The sequence below is a fragment of the Pelophylax lessonae genome (assembly GCF_965119305.1).
Source record: "Pelophylax lessonae genome assembly, chromosome: 10".
Taxonomy (NCBI): Eukaryota; Metazoa; Chordata; class Amphibia; order Anura; family Ranidae; genus Pelophylax; species Pelophylax lessonae.
In genome coordinates, this window is record NC_138777.1 from 123,293,869 (window position 1) to 123,312,525 (window position 18,657).

Sequence of the window (18,657 nt, forward strand, 5' to 3'; positions counted from 1 at the left end):
GGTGTGGTCAGCCTGTCAGTGCTCAGACAATACGCCGCACACTGCATAAAATTGGTCTGCATGGCTGTCATCCCAGAAAGAAGCCTTTTAAAGATGATGTACAAGAAAGCCCACAAACAGTTTCCTGAAGACAAGCAGACTAAGGACATGGATTACTGGAACCATGTCCTGTGGTCTGATGAGAGCAAGATAAACTTATTTGGTTCAGATGGTGTCATGAGTGTGTGCAACCAGGTGAGGAGTACAAAGACAGGTGTGTCTTGCCTACAGACAAGCATGGTTGTGGTAGTGTCATGGTCTGGGGCTGCATGAGTGCTACCGGCACTGGGGAGCTACAGTTCATTGAGGGAACCATGAATACCAATATGAACTGTGACATACTGAAAGAGAGCATAATCCCCTCCCTTCGGAGACTGGGCTGCAGGGCAGTATTCAAACATGATAACAACCCCAAACAAACCTCCAAGATGACCAGTGCTTGCTAAAGAAGCTGAGGGTAAAAGGTGATGGACTGGCAAAGCATGTCTCCAGACCTAAACCCTATTGAGCATCTGTGGGGCATCCTCTAACGGAAGGTGGAGGAGTGCAAGGTCTCTGAGATGTCGCCATGGAGGAGCGGAAGAGGACGCCAGGGGCAACCTGTGAAGCTCTGGGGAACTCCATGCCCAAGAGGGTTAAGGCAGTGCTGGAAAAGAATGGTGGCTATACAAAATATTGACACTTTGGGCCCAATTTGGACATTTTCACTTAGGGGTGTACTCACTTTTACTGCCAGCAGATTTGACATTAATGGCTGTGTGTTGAGTTATTTTGAGGGCACAGTAAATTTACACTGTTATACAAGCTTTACACTCACTACTTTACATTGTAGCAAAATGTCATTTCTTCAGTGTCGTCACATGAAAAGATATAATAAAATATTTACAAAAATGTGAGGGGTGTACTCACTTTTGTGAGATACTGTATGTGAATATATCCTAAAAAAAAAAAAAAACCTTCTGAATTTAAAAACCCTTTATCTTAACGCATTCTATGCATTAAGATAAAAAGCCTTCTGTGTGCAGCAACCCCCCCTAATACTTAACTGAGCCCCCTCTCTATCCAGCAATGTACACGAGTGCTTCAGCCATCCAGGACTCTCTCTCCTGATTGGCTGAGACATAGCAGCAGCGCCATTGGCTCCTGTTGCTGTCAATCAAACTCAGTTAGCCAATCAGTATAGAGAGGGGGCGGGTCCAAATGACCGCTCCGTGTCTAAATGGACACACGGAGCTGCAGCTCCACTCGGGTTCCCCCATAGCAAGCTGCTTGCTGTGGAGGCACTCAACAGGAGGGAGGGGTCAAGATCTCCAGCCAGGGACCAGAGAAGACGAGGATCTGGGCTGCCCTGTGCAAAACCACTGCACAGAGGAGGTAAGTATTACATGTTTGTTATTTTAATAGGAAAAGAAAACAAGACTTTACAATTACTTTATTTTTAAACCCCAGTTCATATAGTAATGTCAGTCATAACATTGCAGATGATCACAATCTTCAGTATACCAGAAACATACAGTACGCAGAATGCTGAAATACAGTATATAAAATACTGATTTTGCAACATATTTAGTTTATACATGATTAGTAAGGTTAAACAACCATACACACTGTGTATATGGAATTGGAATACAAAGTTATAAACATACATGTTTGGGGTTATAAACAAAGTGCTTTGCATAAAAAGCAGGATGAAAAACAATATAACAAGATACGGGAAACATTTGTATCGTATTGCTGCCACATCACCTGTTTTGCACATTTTCCATTCATCCTAATATCACTACATGCATAATCTATAATCCTAATATCTGCAACCTTATGAATGTTGTACTTTTTTTGGGTTCCACTTCTGTAATTCCTTTAGTGTTGTATTTAGAAATATATAAACTTCCAACTTCTTGAAGTGTATAAAAATATATACTGTATGTGTTTGTTTTCTGCATAAAGTGCATAAAGAAGAATTTAACCAACTGGGTCACAAAGAAAACACAGATCAGTGGTGAACATCTTGCTAAACCTTGATGTATCAGTACTGCTTGGACCGAGAGGAAAGATGTAGAATCTTATAAAACGTTGTTTTATCTTTAATTAAATTATTACGTTATTTTATCTTTTAGTTATCAGTGTAAATAAAAAAATAAAAAAAACTTTACAATCGATCCTGATAAGGAGTAAAGACTGAGTTATGGAATGATATGGGTAAGGGACACAGAGGCATATTTGATATTTAGCTTTTTCTGGTTATCTTTATTCCACGAAGTGATTTAGCTGTGAGTAATGATGCCCTATGTGTATGTAAAATGAACCCTCCTTGTTTATATTATTGTGTATGCAGATCAATCAAGCACACATACAGTACATATACTCCTGTCTCCTCAGGGACATGTGCAATTCTAACATTGCTAGATTCTGGTATGAACTCTACAACTGTCTTTTAGATGGTACATGTCTGCCAAATTTACTTTTTAAATAGAGTCACCAAAATATTTGCAAGACTTTACTGGTCATATATGTCATCAGCATAGGATTTCAAGTATCCCTGACCCCTTTAGACCCCTTTGAAATCATAGTTCGGGGCGTGACAACCACGCTAAGAGATGGCAGCTCACTGAGTGTGCTCCACTCCTCGGCTGATAAGTAAACCTGACACGGGCCCAACAGCAGCTCCAACCACCACCAGAACGCTTCCACACACTCTCCGGATGTTGCAGAATGAACCAGTGGCGTTGAGACGACCCCCGCCATATAAGCTGGACAGATTCCTTCTGCTGCTGCTGAGGCTACAACAAATTGGCGGCGGCTGCACGTCATTAGCAGCCTGCCAGCCACAACTTGGGAACCCCTTGCAGTCACTTCACTGGAACATGGAGGACCAGCGCCCCACCATCCAGGGGAATCCTCAGGCTCTGGAAACTCCACACCATATACCCGAAGCACGGCCAAGTCCTGGCCCTGCATGGATGAGGATGGCGACCCTTCTCTCTTGACAGACATAGAATTAGGCAATACACAAGCAGGATTCATCTCTCCCCCAGAGTGCCCTGATCCCGTTGCCTCTTTCCCAAATCTGGCTGGGTTTTCTGCTGGTCAGATCCTCAAGGAGGCGCAACACAGAAGGCTTACCATTCTTAAAAGCAGCCTGCGTCCCAGTGTTGGGACACTGAAAGAAAACTGAACGCTCAATGCCAGAGTCCCTAGTTCATGCAGGTACCCCAATGACAGGGTGTCCCATAACAATTGGACCTTCTCTTTCCCTGTAGTTAGAGACTGCTCTGCATTTTACCTGCCACTCAGGTCTACCCAGGGCATAGGTTACCCTGCTCAGGTCCCTAAATGTGCCAGGGATCGCAGAGATGACCCCTGGGTCAGGATAAAGTTCATATGGAACACTACCTTTACCCATAGGACCTCTACTACTGGGGCTGTAACAGCAGGTGCAGTTCTCATGTACAATGTGGATATCTGGACCTCCTGGCCTTGGCATAACAGGATCAGCTGGCTGCAAAAAGAACTTGTGATGAGCAACAGTAGGAATCTTAACCCACACAGACAACTCATTTAGGAAACAGAACGCTGGAACTTCAGAACCCTCAGACACATCAGCAAGCGAGAGCTTAACGCAGTCACCTGAGTCTGGCTTGACAGCAAGTAGTGAATTGGCATAGTCCAGCTGGGCAGCGGCCCGGGTATTGGCATAGTCTGGCTGGGCAGTGGCCTGGGTATCAGCATAGTCCGGCTGGGCAGCGGTCCGGGTATCGGCATAGTCCAGCTGGGCAATGGACCGGGTATCGGCATAGTCTGGCTAGGCAGCGGCCGGCAGGTCAACCGCGGCAGGCTTGGCAACAGACGGCAGGTCATCATCGACAGGCAGCAGGATAAAGGAGGTCTGGACACCATCGGCAGGCGGCAGCATGGAGGAGGTCTGGACACCATCGGCAGGTGGCAGCATGGAGGAGGTCTGGACACCATCGACAGGTGGCAGCATGGAAGAGGTCTGGATCTCATCAGCAGTCAGCAGCACGGTGGAGGACTGGATCTCATCAGCAGTCAGCAGCACAGAGGAGGACTGGATCTCATCAGCAGTCAGCAACACGGAGGAGAACTGGATCTCATCAGCAGGTAACATGGATAATGGCAGAGTGATAAGAGCAGGTAATGAGTTCTGTTTATTTTTGGGCTTAAATACTGGAGTCCTGTGAGTATTTGCCTTGTGCTGACCAGAGTGTACTGCTGATGGAAAAGTAGTAACAGTAGTGGGGAGAATAGCAGAAAGAGTAGCAGAAGTACAGGAATAGGCCTGAGACGTTGCTATGGGTAACAGTATTACTGAGGGAGTCTCCAATGGATTACATACAGAGAAAGTGTGGTTACTGGTGGCAGGATACTGATCTACAGGAGGAAAAGAACACTTAGTAGTAGCTGTGGTTGCTAAGGGTAACAGAGGAATAGATTCCCGATTTCTAACAGCAGATATGACTTTATGTGACTCATCTAGCACTGGGGATAGTATCTCTGATCAAGCTTGTAGCATAGGGTGAACTAAAGTCAGTTTGTCTTTCCCTTGCTCACATTGCTCAATTAAAGACTGCACAGCAGCAATGCAATCCAACAACACCTGTTGTGAATAGATTGAATACTGCTGGAAGAAAGAACCTGCACAATGTTTCAGCAACCATCCCAAATATCCATCCTGGAACATAATAAATGGAGGAGTAAAAACATTATGACCCTGAGAGATAAACAAAATACTAGCTCAGAACAGACCTGAATCAAAGACTGAACTTTGCTAAGGGAGAATCTGCCCTCAACAGCTAAGGCATGTGCTGTCAGAATGCTTTCCAGCAGTTCCTCCTCAGTGAAATCCTGCCAAAATGAATGACAAAAATCTTTATCTTCTACTGCAAGCTGCACACGACATATAACCTGCGCTCTAAGCATTTTGACAGAAGGAAAACAAAGTCAAAAGCCACTGGCTCCCAGTTCCAAAATGTAGCTGATCTGGTTGTAGTGGGCGTCACTATTATGTCAGGATTCAGCAGCAGCTAGGGAGACCAGACACATAGCTACACATGGAAACTGAGACCAAACAATGTAGATAGCTTTAAAGTGAAATGTATTTACAGTTAAAGTGAAATTTATTTACAGTGAAACATACAAACAAGCATACACAACAACCAGTGAACATAGATAACACCAGCAAACCAAACTCCACCCAAAAGACAAAAATAATTAATGAACCAACAACTGACAATCTAAAAACATCTACCTTATAAGGGATGGGGTAACAAGGAATACAGGGATGCAGGGAAGAGGGGGTACAAGAGCAGAGAACAGGAGCAAGGCATAGGGGTACAGGATAGATATAGATGAGAATCAGGATCGCAGGAACAAGGCTCTGGCAACAAGAGGAAAATCACACTTGGGAAAGGGAGGAGCAGCCCTAAATAGCCACCCAGCAGCTGAACAGGTGTAAGTGATCATAGAAGCCTGCTGGCTTCTGGGGGACACCTGCTGGTGGACCCTGGAACTGCAGCATTCAGCCCAGGTAAACACAGTGCCACCAGCAGGTGAACTCAATCCTAACAGGCAGATGATTACAGACAGAGGTGGCAGGGTATTAATTACAGAGATGTGGCAGATGATAATGGACAGATGTGGCAGATGATCATGGACAGATGTGGAAGAAGTTCACTGGGACAGATTTTTTTACTGGGACAGATGTGTGACAGGTGTTTTTACTGTGTTGGGGACACTAGCTGGGTGATCAGTGGGTAAAAAGCAGTAAAAGTGCTGTAAACTCACTGATCCCCGGCTGGCAGCATAGATCAATTTTCCTTCTCCTCACTAACAGGCTCTGTGTGAGGAGAAGCAGAGCCGATCACCATGACAATGGCTGTGTTTACATTACATGATGGCTGTGATTGGACACAGCCATCATGTGATCAGGAGGGCCAATCACAGAGCCCTCCTGCTGAGCGGTGTTGCGCTGTGTGTGGGGGGGACACAGGCACACCGGGATCATGCAGCTGCGCGGGCACGCAGCTGCGTGATCCCCCTGCTTCTGAAAGACGTTCAGGAACATCCACTCAGAAAGGGAAGCTCCCACCCGCCCATATATGTGCAGTGGCCAGGTGGGAGGTGGTTAACGGCAGCATACAGCTTCCAATGCCCTTTTTTCATATTTTACTAGATCATAGACCACACAAGAACTGACATCATCCCTAGTAAGACTCCTAGCACTGTTGTTTTTTAAAAAAAAGGTATAGCTTGCTGACAAAGGTTCAGATTTACTTCCTATACACTCCCCCAAAAAAGGACACAGCTGTGGAAATGCCAATTTTTTTTGGCTTAAAATCAAAAAGCCCAAGGTCTAGGGATGGACAACATTTGTGACTTGAGAAAGGGGGACACGTTGTCATGGCAACCTGGGAACATTGATTAGGGAATGGCCAGCAATCCTACACATGTGACAGTGCTATTTTAGTTCCGCTATGGAGCAGGCCCCAGCTGGACACCCTTAGTACTACTGAAGCTGTTTTTGTACATTGCTTGCATTGTGTCTATATCGCTAGGCTTTTTGTTATGTGCCTGGATCTGCATCACTGCAAACACATAAAGCAGCAAAACTAGGGAAAGCACATCTTTCATGGCCAGTTGCCATATAATCTAGGTATAATGAGTTTGCACATTGGGAGTGCTGAATGCACATTTTGGCACCTGAGACTGGCCAATATATTCAATCGTTTTAACTTCCACTTAAAATACACAGATTCCATGCTCCTGTTCTGTTACAAAAAAAAGAGAAATTGCTATTATGGTGGGGGACTTTAACCACACTCCCTGCTTTGACATTGTATTAGGCTATCAGGATGTTTGAACAAATAATGAATTCATCTGTATCTAATATTTAATCCATTAGTCTCCAAACTTTCTAAACAAAGGGGGAGTTAACTGTCTTTCAGGCTTTAGGGGGTCCAGACTGTGGCCAGTGGGAAAAGAAAATGCACTGGCATCAGGAGGAGAAATGGTGCCGAATCGTTGGTGTCAATGGGAGGAATAGTGCCCCATCATTGGTGTCAGTGGAACGAATGGTGCCCCATCGCTGTCATCAGTGGGAGGAATGGTGCCCCATGGATGATGTCAGTGGATGTAATGCTTTCTCAAGGACCAGATAAAGGCAAGCAAAGGGACACCTCAGGCCTGCAGGCCACAGTTTGGAGACCATTAGTTTATTTGATTAATGTATAACAGTGCCTCCAATACAAAAATAATTAAAATAATTAGGTTTACTGATTAATAATTCCTGAGATTCGCTGCCCCTATGCAGATATTCTTTAAAGGCTAATCACCTAATAAAGCATTTCACCTTTCAGAACATATTACTTGTTCCACCCATATTTAGGGTGAAACATATAACATGTTCAAGTAGCTGCAGCCTCTCCCCCCCCCCCCCCCTGTCGTTTTATAGTTTCAATTAACTACCATGGTGCAGTTAAATGGTTTGGTAGTTCATTCATTCTTCTTGTCAGTGTGCATCTGTGAGCAGACAGATACACAAATAAGTAGATACATATTCACCAGCACACCAAGGATCTTGCAAAAGCAGTCCAAAAACTTTATTCCATAGAAGATCACATCAAAAAAATTAGATGTGATCTTCTCTGGAATAAAGCTTTTGGACTGCTTTGGCAAAATCCTTGGTGTGCTGGCGAATATGTATCTACTTGTAACTGATCCAGTGGCCAGCGGGTGATCGCTTCAGCACCCAGTACACAAGTGCCTACAAACCAGGAAGGTGTGCGATAGGAATATGAACTATATAAACTATATAGATATACAAATAAGTCTGCAGGAGTCCTGCTTGGCATCAGCAGTTCATGGGTGTAATGCTTCACAGGCTCTAAGTAAAAAAAATTATAAATGTACATTCTTTTACCTGCAAAATTATGTGCATTTACAATTTTTTTTTTAAAAGGTGAACTTATCCTTTAAACACAATACAATTATGTGGATGTATGAACTGCAATTTAATTACAAGAAGTCAATTAACAAACATAAATAACAGCATAAATTAATATTGTGATACAGTCACTGAGATTAGCTTCACAATGAAATACCTAAGCAGTGTTCCTCAACTCCGGTCCTTAGGGCCCACTAACAGGCCAGATTTTAAGTATTACCTTGGGGAGATGCAGACTAGAGTACTGCAATCACTGAGCAGCAAATGATATCACCTGGGATGTATTTCAGTTATCTTGCAAATCTGGCCTGTTAGTGGGCCCTGTAGGCCAGGGTTGAGGACCACTGACCTAAGGTACCCCACTAAGAAACAAAGAAAAAGATGTGTTGGGCGCTTGTGCCGACAAGTGGGACCCACACTGGGATGTGGATAAGATGGAGAGAGGTACATAAACTCCAAATGTAGCAAAGTTCCGATGTTGATTCTGAGGGCAGCACTGTAGGCAGGCAAAAGCCGAAATCCTGCTGGCACATATAAAACAGAAAAGGACAGGCGCCACTCAGTGTCAAACAAGGTTTATTGCACAAAAAACATAGCACACTTACATAGAAGTTAGGTTCAGGCTTCTCCCGATAGCTTCTCTACCCCTATATGGCATGGCGCCTCTTCCTATCGGCCGAACCAGCAGCCGGGAGATGACGCCGCTAGAATGGAATCCAATGGGGGAGCAGGATCAGACCACAGACGGCATAACAATTCAATGCCTGGAAACATTGGGATCTGGTAAGCAGCCCCCCCCCCCCCACCCTCTCACGTGTGTAATGTTCTGGTACCTTTGGGTACCCTAATTACTCTTTCATAAGTGTATGCGCCCCACCATTCTCTTTTGGTAAGGTGCGCATACACCTTTAAGACTGATGCTGTCATCACTGAGCGCCGGACTGGATGGCTATTTAGATCGCCGGCTCTCACTCACATGTGTTCGTTCAAACTGCTTTGTGCCTTGATGCTAACCTGTCTTGAAGCTCTCATGCTTGCAAACATACCTCGCTGTCGGACCCACGCTGCGCTGATCCCTGTATCCCGCTACCGGATCATCCGCTCTTGCCGAACCTCTCCTCTGCTACATTGCTATTAGTGATAAGTACCCCACAGGGGAAACCTCTATAACCTTTATACTAAAGCTTACACTATCTAGCTCTGCATACTAAGGACTATTACTACATCTGCATTATCTAAGATTGCTAGCTCTTGAGCCTACTACCACCTGTTCTTGCACTGGGTTGATCTCTCTTGTATGTCCACCTGCTACTCTGTCATCTACTACCATACATGATTGCTAAACCTATCTGCATCCCATCTGCTACTATCTTACTTTCAAGAACATTTTCTTTCAAGTGTCTGTCATCTACCATCTCTACCCAACCTGTCTCTTCAGCCTATCATCACTGTGTTACTATATACATAAGTCACTCTAGGAAACATCTTATTGAGTGTGTGTATTTACTTGCTGAATTGAGATCATCCACACATGATGAGTCATTGAGAGTTGGGAATGGTGTCTCAGCGTTTCTCTACATGACTACTGAAGTGGAATATTTCTGCAGCTGAAAATCCACATCATACGTAAAACGCAGGAGCGTTACAGATTGAACGAACCACAAATGGATTCAGCAGAAATAACCACTCAGATGACACAATTAAAACAGCAAGTACCTGCGTTAATACACGCACTTGCTGAATTAAAAGAAGACAATCAGGCTCTGTCGCAGCAGGTAATTAGACTGACACAACTTACCACTGCTCAGTCCCCTGAACCCAAAATAAATCCTCCTTTGGTATTTACAGGCGATCGCAAAAAATTTCGCAAATTTAAAAACGCATGTGAGTTACTTTTCTTGCTAAAACCCCGTACCTACCTTACTGATCACATTAAGGTTTGTACTATTATTTCTTACCTAACAGGCGATCCTCGGGCCTGGGCAGACTCTCTTTTTGAGAAAAGCGAAAAGCTTCTCAACTCCTATGCCTTGTTCCTAGCAGAACTCAAAGAGATGGACCCTTGATTCAGAATGGAATGATGCATCTCTGAAATCCCAATTTAGGCTTGGCCTATCAGAGGCCGTTAAAGACGAGCTCGCCCGAGCGGATCTGCCAAAAACCCTGGATGCATTGATACAACTCAGTATCACCATAGATAGAAGACTACGAGAAAGAAAGGCTGAGAAAATGGGAATGCCATTATCCAGTTCTTCTTGGATTTCGGCCGTTGACCCCGTTCCTATGGAGGTAGGAACCATACGCCCACCTCTATCAACTATGGAAAGAGCCAGAAAACGATCTGGTAATCTCTGCTTGTACTGTGCATCCCCGGATCACAAGATAAACGTCTGTCCCCTAGTCTACAAAAAGAAGGGTGAGTGTTCACATGTCCTCCTAGGGGGATTGACAACTTCAATCACTAACCCTTACCTTTCTGTTTGCTTAACATTACAGTGGGACCAGAACAGGATTACTACTAAGGCCATGATTGACACAGGATCTTGTGGAAATTATATTGACATACGTTTTGCTGCTTTAAATAAAGTTCCTATTATTTCTAAACTTAAACCTGTCTCAGTGAGTCTTATTAACGGTGTTCCTTTATCCTCTGGTCCGATCACTGATCAGACACAGGCACTCCTAGTCACTACTAACGGGTCTCATATGGAGACCACTACCTTCGATCTAATACCTTCACCCCACTTTCCCATTGTTTTGGGACTTCCCTGGTTGCACACACATCAACCAACCATAGATTGGAAGGAACGGACCCTGACCTTCCTCTCTTGCTATTGCGAGGGTACGTGTAACCTCCCGTCTTTCGGGAAGATCCTGTCTATGGTGACAGATGAGATTGCACCACTATGTTATCAGGATCTCTCTGAGGTTTTTCTTGAGAAAAATGCTCAAGCACTACCTCCCCATCGAGACTATGATTGTAGCATTGATCTACTCCCAAATAGCAAATTGCCGTTCGGTCATGTTTATCCTCTTTCACAGGATGAACTTTCCCATCTCAAAGACTATTTGGATGAGAATTTGGAAAAAGGTTTTATTAGACCTTCCACTTCTTCCACAGCAGCAGGACTCTTTTTTGTCCGCAATAAAGACTCAAGTCTCAGGCCTATCATCGACTATAGGCAATTGAATGCTATTACAATAAAAGATCGCTATCCTCTACCGCTTATCCCTGAGCTCATTGAGCAGGTGCGTGGAGCTACCTATTTTTCAAAATTGGACCTGAAAGGAGCATACAATCTCATTCGAATCCGTGATGGACACGAGTGGAAGACTGCATTCAGAACCAGATACGGATTGTTCGAATATCTTGTAATACCATTCGGGCTATGCAACGCCCCTGCAGTTTTTCAACGATTTATAAACGATATTTTCAGAGACTTACTAGATGTCTGTGTTGTGGTATATCTGGACGATATACTTATATATTCACGATCCCTGTCTGAACACATAAGACATGTAAGACTAGTATTATCGAGATTGCTTGCACACAACCTTTATGTGAAACTGAAAAAATGCTTGTTTCATAAAGAAGAGGTACTGTTTCTAGGCTACATCATATCCAAAACAGGAATCGAGATGGACATGAGTAAGATATCCTGCATTCAGGATTGGCCTACACCAACCACACGCAAGGCGCTACAGCGATTCCTTGGATTTTCGAATTTCTACAGGAAGTTCATTAGAAACTTCTCTGCCATTGTGAGACCCCTCACACAGCTCACTAGCATTAAAAAAACATTCAAATGGTCAGATGAAGCAAATAAAGCTTTTCACCTGTTAAAGACAAGGTTTACTTCTGCTCCCATACTACGCCATCCAGACCCATCCCTCCAATACATTCTGGAAGCAGATGCGTCAAACATGGCAGTAGGAGCAATACTCTCCCAACGACCAACTCACACTTCACCACTTCATCCAGTCGCCTTTTTTTCTAAATCCCTAAGCAGTCCAGAGATAAATTACCCCGTGGGTGAAAAGGAACTGCTTGCTATAAAATTGGCTCTGGAGAATTGGCGACATCTACTCGAAGGCACCCAATTACCAATACTTATATACACGGACCATAAAAATCTCCAATATCTTCAGACTAACAAAACTCTCTCGCACCGACAGGTACGATGGTCACTATTCTTTCTAAGGTTTAACTTCCTAGTGACCTACACACCTGCAGATAAGAACAAAAAGGCGGATGCACTATCACGACTAACTGAAGAAAACTACTTCGAAATCCCTTCCGTTCCTATAATACCTCACAAACGCATTATTGGAGTTGTCCGTTCCTTGAAGGAAGAGGTTTTGCATGGTATAAGTTTGGATTCACCCCCACCACAACTAAATACTGATGCAGAAGGCTTCCTCTACTACAACGACAAACTTTACATACCACCTACCATACGCACCAAGATCTTGGAATTATCGCATGATGTGCTTATGGCAGGACATATGGGTATGACAAAGACTCTTAATCTGATTACCAGGCAATTCTGGTGGCCTGACATGAAAACATCTATAAAAAAATTCATCTCTTCATGCAATGTCTGTGCCAGGTCCAAAATTGAAACAACGAGACCATCCGGTCTACTATGCAGTCTACCAATACCCCAAACTCCATGGGAAGTTGTGTCCTTGGACTTTATAGTGGAATTGCCTCCTTCCAAAGGATTTAATACCATCTTAGTGTCAGTGGACCATCTGACAAAAATGGCACATTTCATTGCTATTCGCAGACGTCCAAACAAACGGCAGAACTCCTGATGAAACATGTCTTTAAGTTACATGGTATCCCAAAAACTCTTCTGTCTGACCGTGGATCACAATTTATTTCCAAGTTCTGGCAAGAACTATGTCACATACTACGGATCGAGCGTAAGCTCACTTCTCCTTACCATCCGCAGACCAACGGACAGACTGAAAGAGTCAACCAATGCATCGAGCAATATTTACGTTGTTACACTTCTTACCAACAGGATGATTGGGTGGATCTTCTCCCTCTGGCAGAATTTGCCTACAACAACGCAACCCACAGTACGACCAAGCAGAGTCCGTTCTACTTGAACTATGGGTTTCATCCCTCTATTCTTCCACCACGCATCCTTCCTTCAAATAACCCAGTAGCTTCAGACTATCTTACCCAAATAAAGGACTCTCTGGGTTTGCTTAATACTACCATTGCACACGCTCATAGTCAACAAAAGAAGTACTATGATCTTCGCAGAAGACCTTCTCCTCAGTACGCTATCGGGGACCTCGTTTGGCTCTCAACAAAAAATTTAAGACTGAAAATCCCTAGCAAAAAGCTTAAACCTCTGTTCTTGGGACCTTTCCCAATCAAGAAACTTATTGGAAAAGCTGCAGTACAGCTTACATTGCCAATAGACCTCAAGATACATCCCATTTTCCATGTGTCGCTACTGAAGCCCCATGTTCCTGACCAAGGAATAAGGCCCACTATCCCACCTCCTCCTCCTGTACAAGTTGAAGGTGGAGAAGAATATGAGATAAAAGAGATTCTGGATTCTCGTATCCACAGAGGAAGACTTCAGTACTTGGTTCAATGGAAGAACTATGGGCCCCAAGACGACACCTGGCTAAACACCTCTGACATACATGCCTCTAGATTAATCCGCAATTTTCATGCGAAGTACCCAGACAAACCAGCTCCAGAGGCCTTCAGGAGCCGGCCTTAAGGGGGGGGGGTACTGTAATGTTCTGGTACCTTTGGGTACCCTAATTACTCTTTCATAAGTGTATGCGCCCCACCATTCTCTTTTGGTAAGGTGCGCATACACCTTTAAGACTGATGCTGTCATCACTGAGCGCCGGACTGGATGGCTATTTAGATCGCCGGCTCTCACTCACATGTGTTCGTTCAAACTGCTTTGTGCCTTGATGCTAACCTGTCTTGAAGCTCACATGCTTGCAAGCATACCTCGCTGTCGGAACCACGCTGCGCTGATCCCTGTATCCCGCTACCGGATCATCCGCTCTTGCCGAACCTCTCCTCTGCTACATTGCTATTAGTGATAAGTACCCCACAGGGGAAACCTCTATAACCTTTATACTAAAGCTTACACTATCTAGCTCTGCATACTAAGGACTATTACTACATCTGCATTATCTAAGATTGCTAGCTCTTGAGCCTACTACCACCTGTTCTTGCACTGGGTTGATCTCTCTTGTATGTCCACCTGCTACTCTGTCATCTACTACCATACATGATTGCTAAACCTATCTGCATCCCATCTGCTACTATCTTACTTTCAAGAACATTTTCTTTCAAGTGTCTGTCATCTACCATCTCTACCCAACCTGTCTCTTCAGCCTATCATCACTGTGTTACTATATACATAAGTCACTCTAGGAAACATCTTATTGAGTGTGTGTATTTACTTGCTGAATTGAGATCATCCACACATGATGAGTCATTGAGAGTTGGGAATGGTGTCTCAGCGTTTCTCTACATGACTACTGAAGTGGAATATTTCTGCAGCTGAAAATCCACATCATACGTAAAACGCAGGAGCGTTACAACGTGTGGGTGAATTCCAGCACAGCACTCCCTCTGGTACATCATAGAGGTTCCCCTTTGGACTGATCTTTCTGTTTATCTGCCCTTATTTACTTTCATCTGGTAAGCAGTGAATTCATGAGGTGGTGGGAAACCTTCACATCACGATTGTCATCACTCCAGCAACACCCATTTATTTCCTAAGATTTCACCTGTTTGATATTCTTTTGGATTTTACTTTGAGACTATTGGACTCATTTACACATGGATAGTTTTGGATTTTTTTGGTGTGAACCATATCACGATTATAATAGGCACTTGTTTTTACAGAGAATTCAGTTGGCTTTATTTTTGCATATTGTCACACAAAATAAGTTGTATATGTTTACACTTGTTCATATTTATAGCGCACCAGACTTTTTTATCTATACACTTTTCATCATATCTTTGGTTGCAGCACACACAAGTGCAAATTTCCTTTGCAAAGTAGGCAGCCTGTCTACTCTTAATTCCCGTAAAGTAGTAGTAGTAGTAGTGGGCAGAACTGTTATTATTCTTTTTCGTTTCTGAGCCAACTGTGTATCCAGAATTACTGTTTACAGCGCAGATAATGATGATAGCCTGTTTTAGGCGTCTGGACAATAAGCAGAACAGTTTAATAGAAACACTCTTCTACTTAAACGGGCTACGGGACATCGTTTTTAACAGTAGACAGAAAAAAATATATACCATATACGAAAATGTTATTATTATTATTTTTTTTTTTTAATCAAAAGAAAGTTTTATTGAGAAAACACACAAAAATACATGATACGTTATACACAGCCAAAATGACATTGCAATATGTACAAAGAAATACAGATCTCAGCCAAAGAGTAAGAATACTGTAACAGGCCAGAGTCTACCTCAATCTTCAGAGCTCTACTTGTCTAGTCAGCATAACAAAGAAAATGTTATTTTTAAATAAATCTTTTTTTCAGTTTTACATAGCTTGGCTAAAAGTTAGACCTTCTGTAACTTTTTTTTTTGTATTGCCATCTGTGCCCATTGTGACTAATTTTCTGTGGAAAGGTTTGGAGCACTGGATTTCACGGTCTCTGCCAGAAGGAAAAATGCGACTAGAGAGAATACAAGTACACTCAAAACCTGGTTATATGAGCATAGGAAGAATCCTTACCCAACAAAGGGAGAGAAGATAATGCTGGCAATTATAACTAAGATGACCCTTACTCAAGTGTCCACCTGGTTTGCTAATGCAAGAAGGAGGTTGAAAAAGGAGAATAAGATGACTTGGTCACCTAAAAGCAAATCTGGTGAAGAAAGGACAGAAGAAAAACCAGGTGAAGAAAAAAAAAATTTTGAGATTGATGATCCAGGTAACTATGATAACTTTTTTTAAGGTTACAATTCTTAATATATCATATAAATGACTAGTTCATGTTCTGTTCTATTCAATGTATGTGCTGTTAAAACCTTTTAACTTTAGCATCACTATTAACGTAAACTTGGAAAATCCTAAGCAACTCAAACTCAGCATATGATAAAAAATAATGCATAAACAGAGGTTACTGTCAATAAAAGCAACATATCAATGAAATTAATAAATCCAAATATTCATTACATAGCTAAAGCTAAATTAAAATCTTGACTCTAAGCACTTGAGTACCAGCCTCTAATACCCCATCATCATCAGGCCATTTTTCGGTTTTCAGAGCTGTGATAGCTTGACTGACAATCCAAAACAACAACACTGTACTTATTTTGTGGTACAGTATTTAACAGTCTTTAGCTTTTTTTTTTTAACAGTAAAAAATTTAATAAAAAATAAAAATACCAGAATTGTACAATCAAAAACCCAAACAATCCTTATTTGAAATGTAGACACCCAAGGTGATAATTTTTTGCCACAAATTTTGGAAATGAAGAAACATGTCATTACTGAATGGAATGTATTGAATACATACATAATCTACTTTCTATAATAAAATACATTATTTGTTTATTACTTGTAGGGTAGTTATGTATTTAAAAAAAATGCTAATTAGGTATAGGTTAGATATTAGATATAAAAATATTTAAACCTCATTGAATTTCCTAAATCTCCAATCAGACTATGCAGTAGTAATATTAGTCACAATGAGTGTAATAAAATAGAACAAATAAAATAAAATAAAATAAAATCACTCTAGTAGCGTTCCACCCCCTTCATTCCAACCAACTTCCATCAAGTAATAGAGTGTGAGCAAAGTCCTTGCACTCTTAAATTGAGCATAATGTCTCTAAGGTATCAATTGCCAATCAGTCCAGACATCTGTAGAGATGGCAGATCAGAGCACAGCTCCCTCCGTGGCTTCTATACCAGAGCCGCTGCAACCAGGCACTATAGAGAGGAGAAGAACCGCCACTGTGGGACACAGAAAACACCATCAAATGATGTGCTCACACTGCCAGGACACTGATTTAAGAGACACATTTTAATGTACTTTTATTTATGGTGTTACAGGCAGTGTAATCAGTGAAAGAACATTGCTCAATGGAGGAGAGGGCAGGAGTGGGCATGCCCATGTTGGATTATCTTTAGTGCAGCTTAACCCAAGATCTGATTCTGTTAACTCCCACGGCATCTGAAGTTCAAAAGCAGGAAGAGGACTGGGCAGGCCTGCAATGAAGATTTAAACCGAATGCAGCAGCCTGTACATCCTAAAATATACAGTACTTTATTATAGCCAATGGTGTTTGCTATGACGAAGAATGACAGCCATTGATGGAGCAACAAATGAAATTGGGAGAATTCTGCTATTCATGCAAATTTTTTTTTGGTAAATGCGGTGTCAAAAGGGAGCCGTGTCCACTTGGTGCACTTTGGTGTTTGGAGTCACCTATCAGGATTGTTGGAAGGTGGAAGTTGGTTGCAATGAAAGAGGTGGAGCGCTACTATAGTGGTTTTATCTTATTTGTTTCATTACACTCATTGTGAGTATTATTTCTTATACATAGTAATAGCTGCCGACCAAGGGTAAAAAATATCTGTTCAACACAGGGCTTTTTTCTCAGAAAATAGGTGCAGGAACTCAATCATGACCCCCCCCCCCCCTCTCCAACAAAACTCCCTCCCCAAATTGGTCAAAATTTCACTAACACTGGGAGGGTCTGTACAGAGTGCAGTTTTTGGTGGCGTTACACACAGAGTGCAGAGTTCAGGGGTGTGCTGTGTACAGAATTCAGGGGTGGGCAACACACAGAGTGCAGAGTTCATCCTTCTTCCACAGCTGCTTAGCTCTGCATCCCCCATCCACATCTCACTTTTACCCCTCTTCTTCTCTAATACTTCCCCTCACACTGTAGGCGGCTTCACCTCTCTCACTTACAGAGAGATCATCCAGTGGGAGTGTCAGCATCAGTACTGCACCCCAGGTACCCGCATCTCCTTTGTCCTCATACTGCACTTGGGAAACACAGGAAGACAGACTTCTGTGTTTATGAGTGTTAGTGGTGAGCAAGGAGCAAAGGGCCTGAGCGAAAGGTGGTGGAACTGAGTTCCACCAAGTTCCAGCTGAAAAAAGCCCTGGTTCAACATATCCTCCTGGAGCGTGTAGTATTACTGTGCAAGCTCATCTTGCCATAGTTGTGAACAACTATGCAGTGGTAATGTATCAGTGTTAAATGTTATTGTGAATCAAAGCGTGTTACATTACAGCAGTCCATTCATATAGAATAGGCTGTTAGTGAACCTTAACACACTAACAAACCTACTTAACCCTCTTAGTTTTAATGCAGCACACCACAGACACAAAATGTGCATTGCAGTCTGCATGCATTTCATTGCACACTACGTTAAGAAAATTGCACTACTAAGCACCACACTGTGCTATACTATGGTTTGCATTTACCTATAAACTGCAGATGTAAATGGGCCCTAAAGACTTTTGAGCATTTCTGTGAATGGTTTCATAGCTAATGTTTCAAGGGGAAACTCCTGACTTTACATCCAAGCAAAACAGATTTTGTGCTAACATGCTGAAAGTGGGAAATCTATTTGAAGAAGGTTGATTATAATGGCATTTTGAATCCAGGATGCCTGTCCATA

At 42.7% G+C, this 18,657-nt stretch overlaps 1 protein-coding gene across 1 annotated transcript in view; it reads left to right on the forward strand.

Moving 5' to 3' along the window:
- IRX6 (iroquois homeobox 6) overlaps positions 1 to 18,657 on the forward strand; it is a gene marked incomplete at its 5' end in the record, with an annotated part of 94,765 nt that overhangs the window by 59,336 nt on the left and 16,772 nt on the right. Inside the window, one exon of the mRNA XM_082271008.1 lies at positions 15,642 to 15,946. Within this exon, the coding sequence (XP_082127134.1) occupies positions 15,642 to 15,946 (305 nt within the window). The remainder of the gene's footprint in view (positions 1 to 15,641; positions 15,947 to 18,657) is intronic.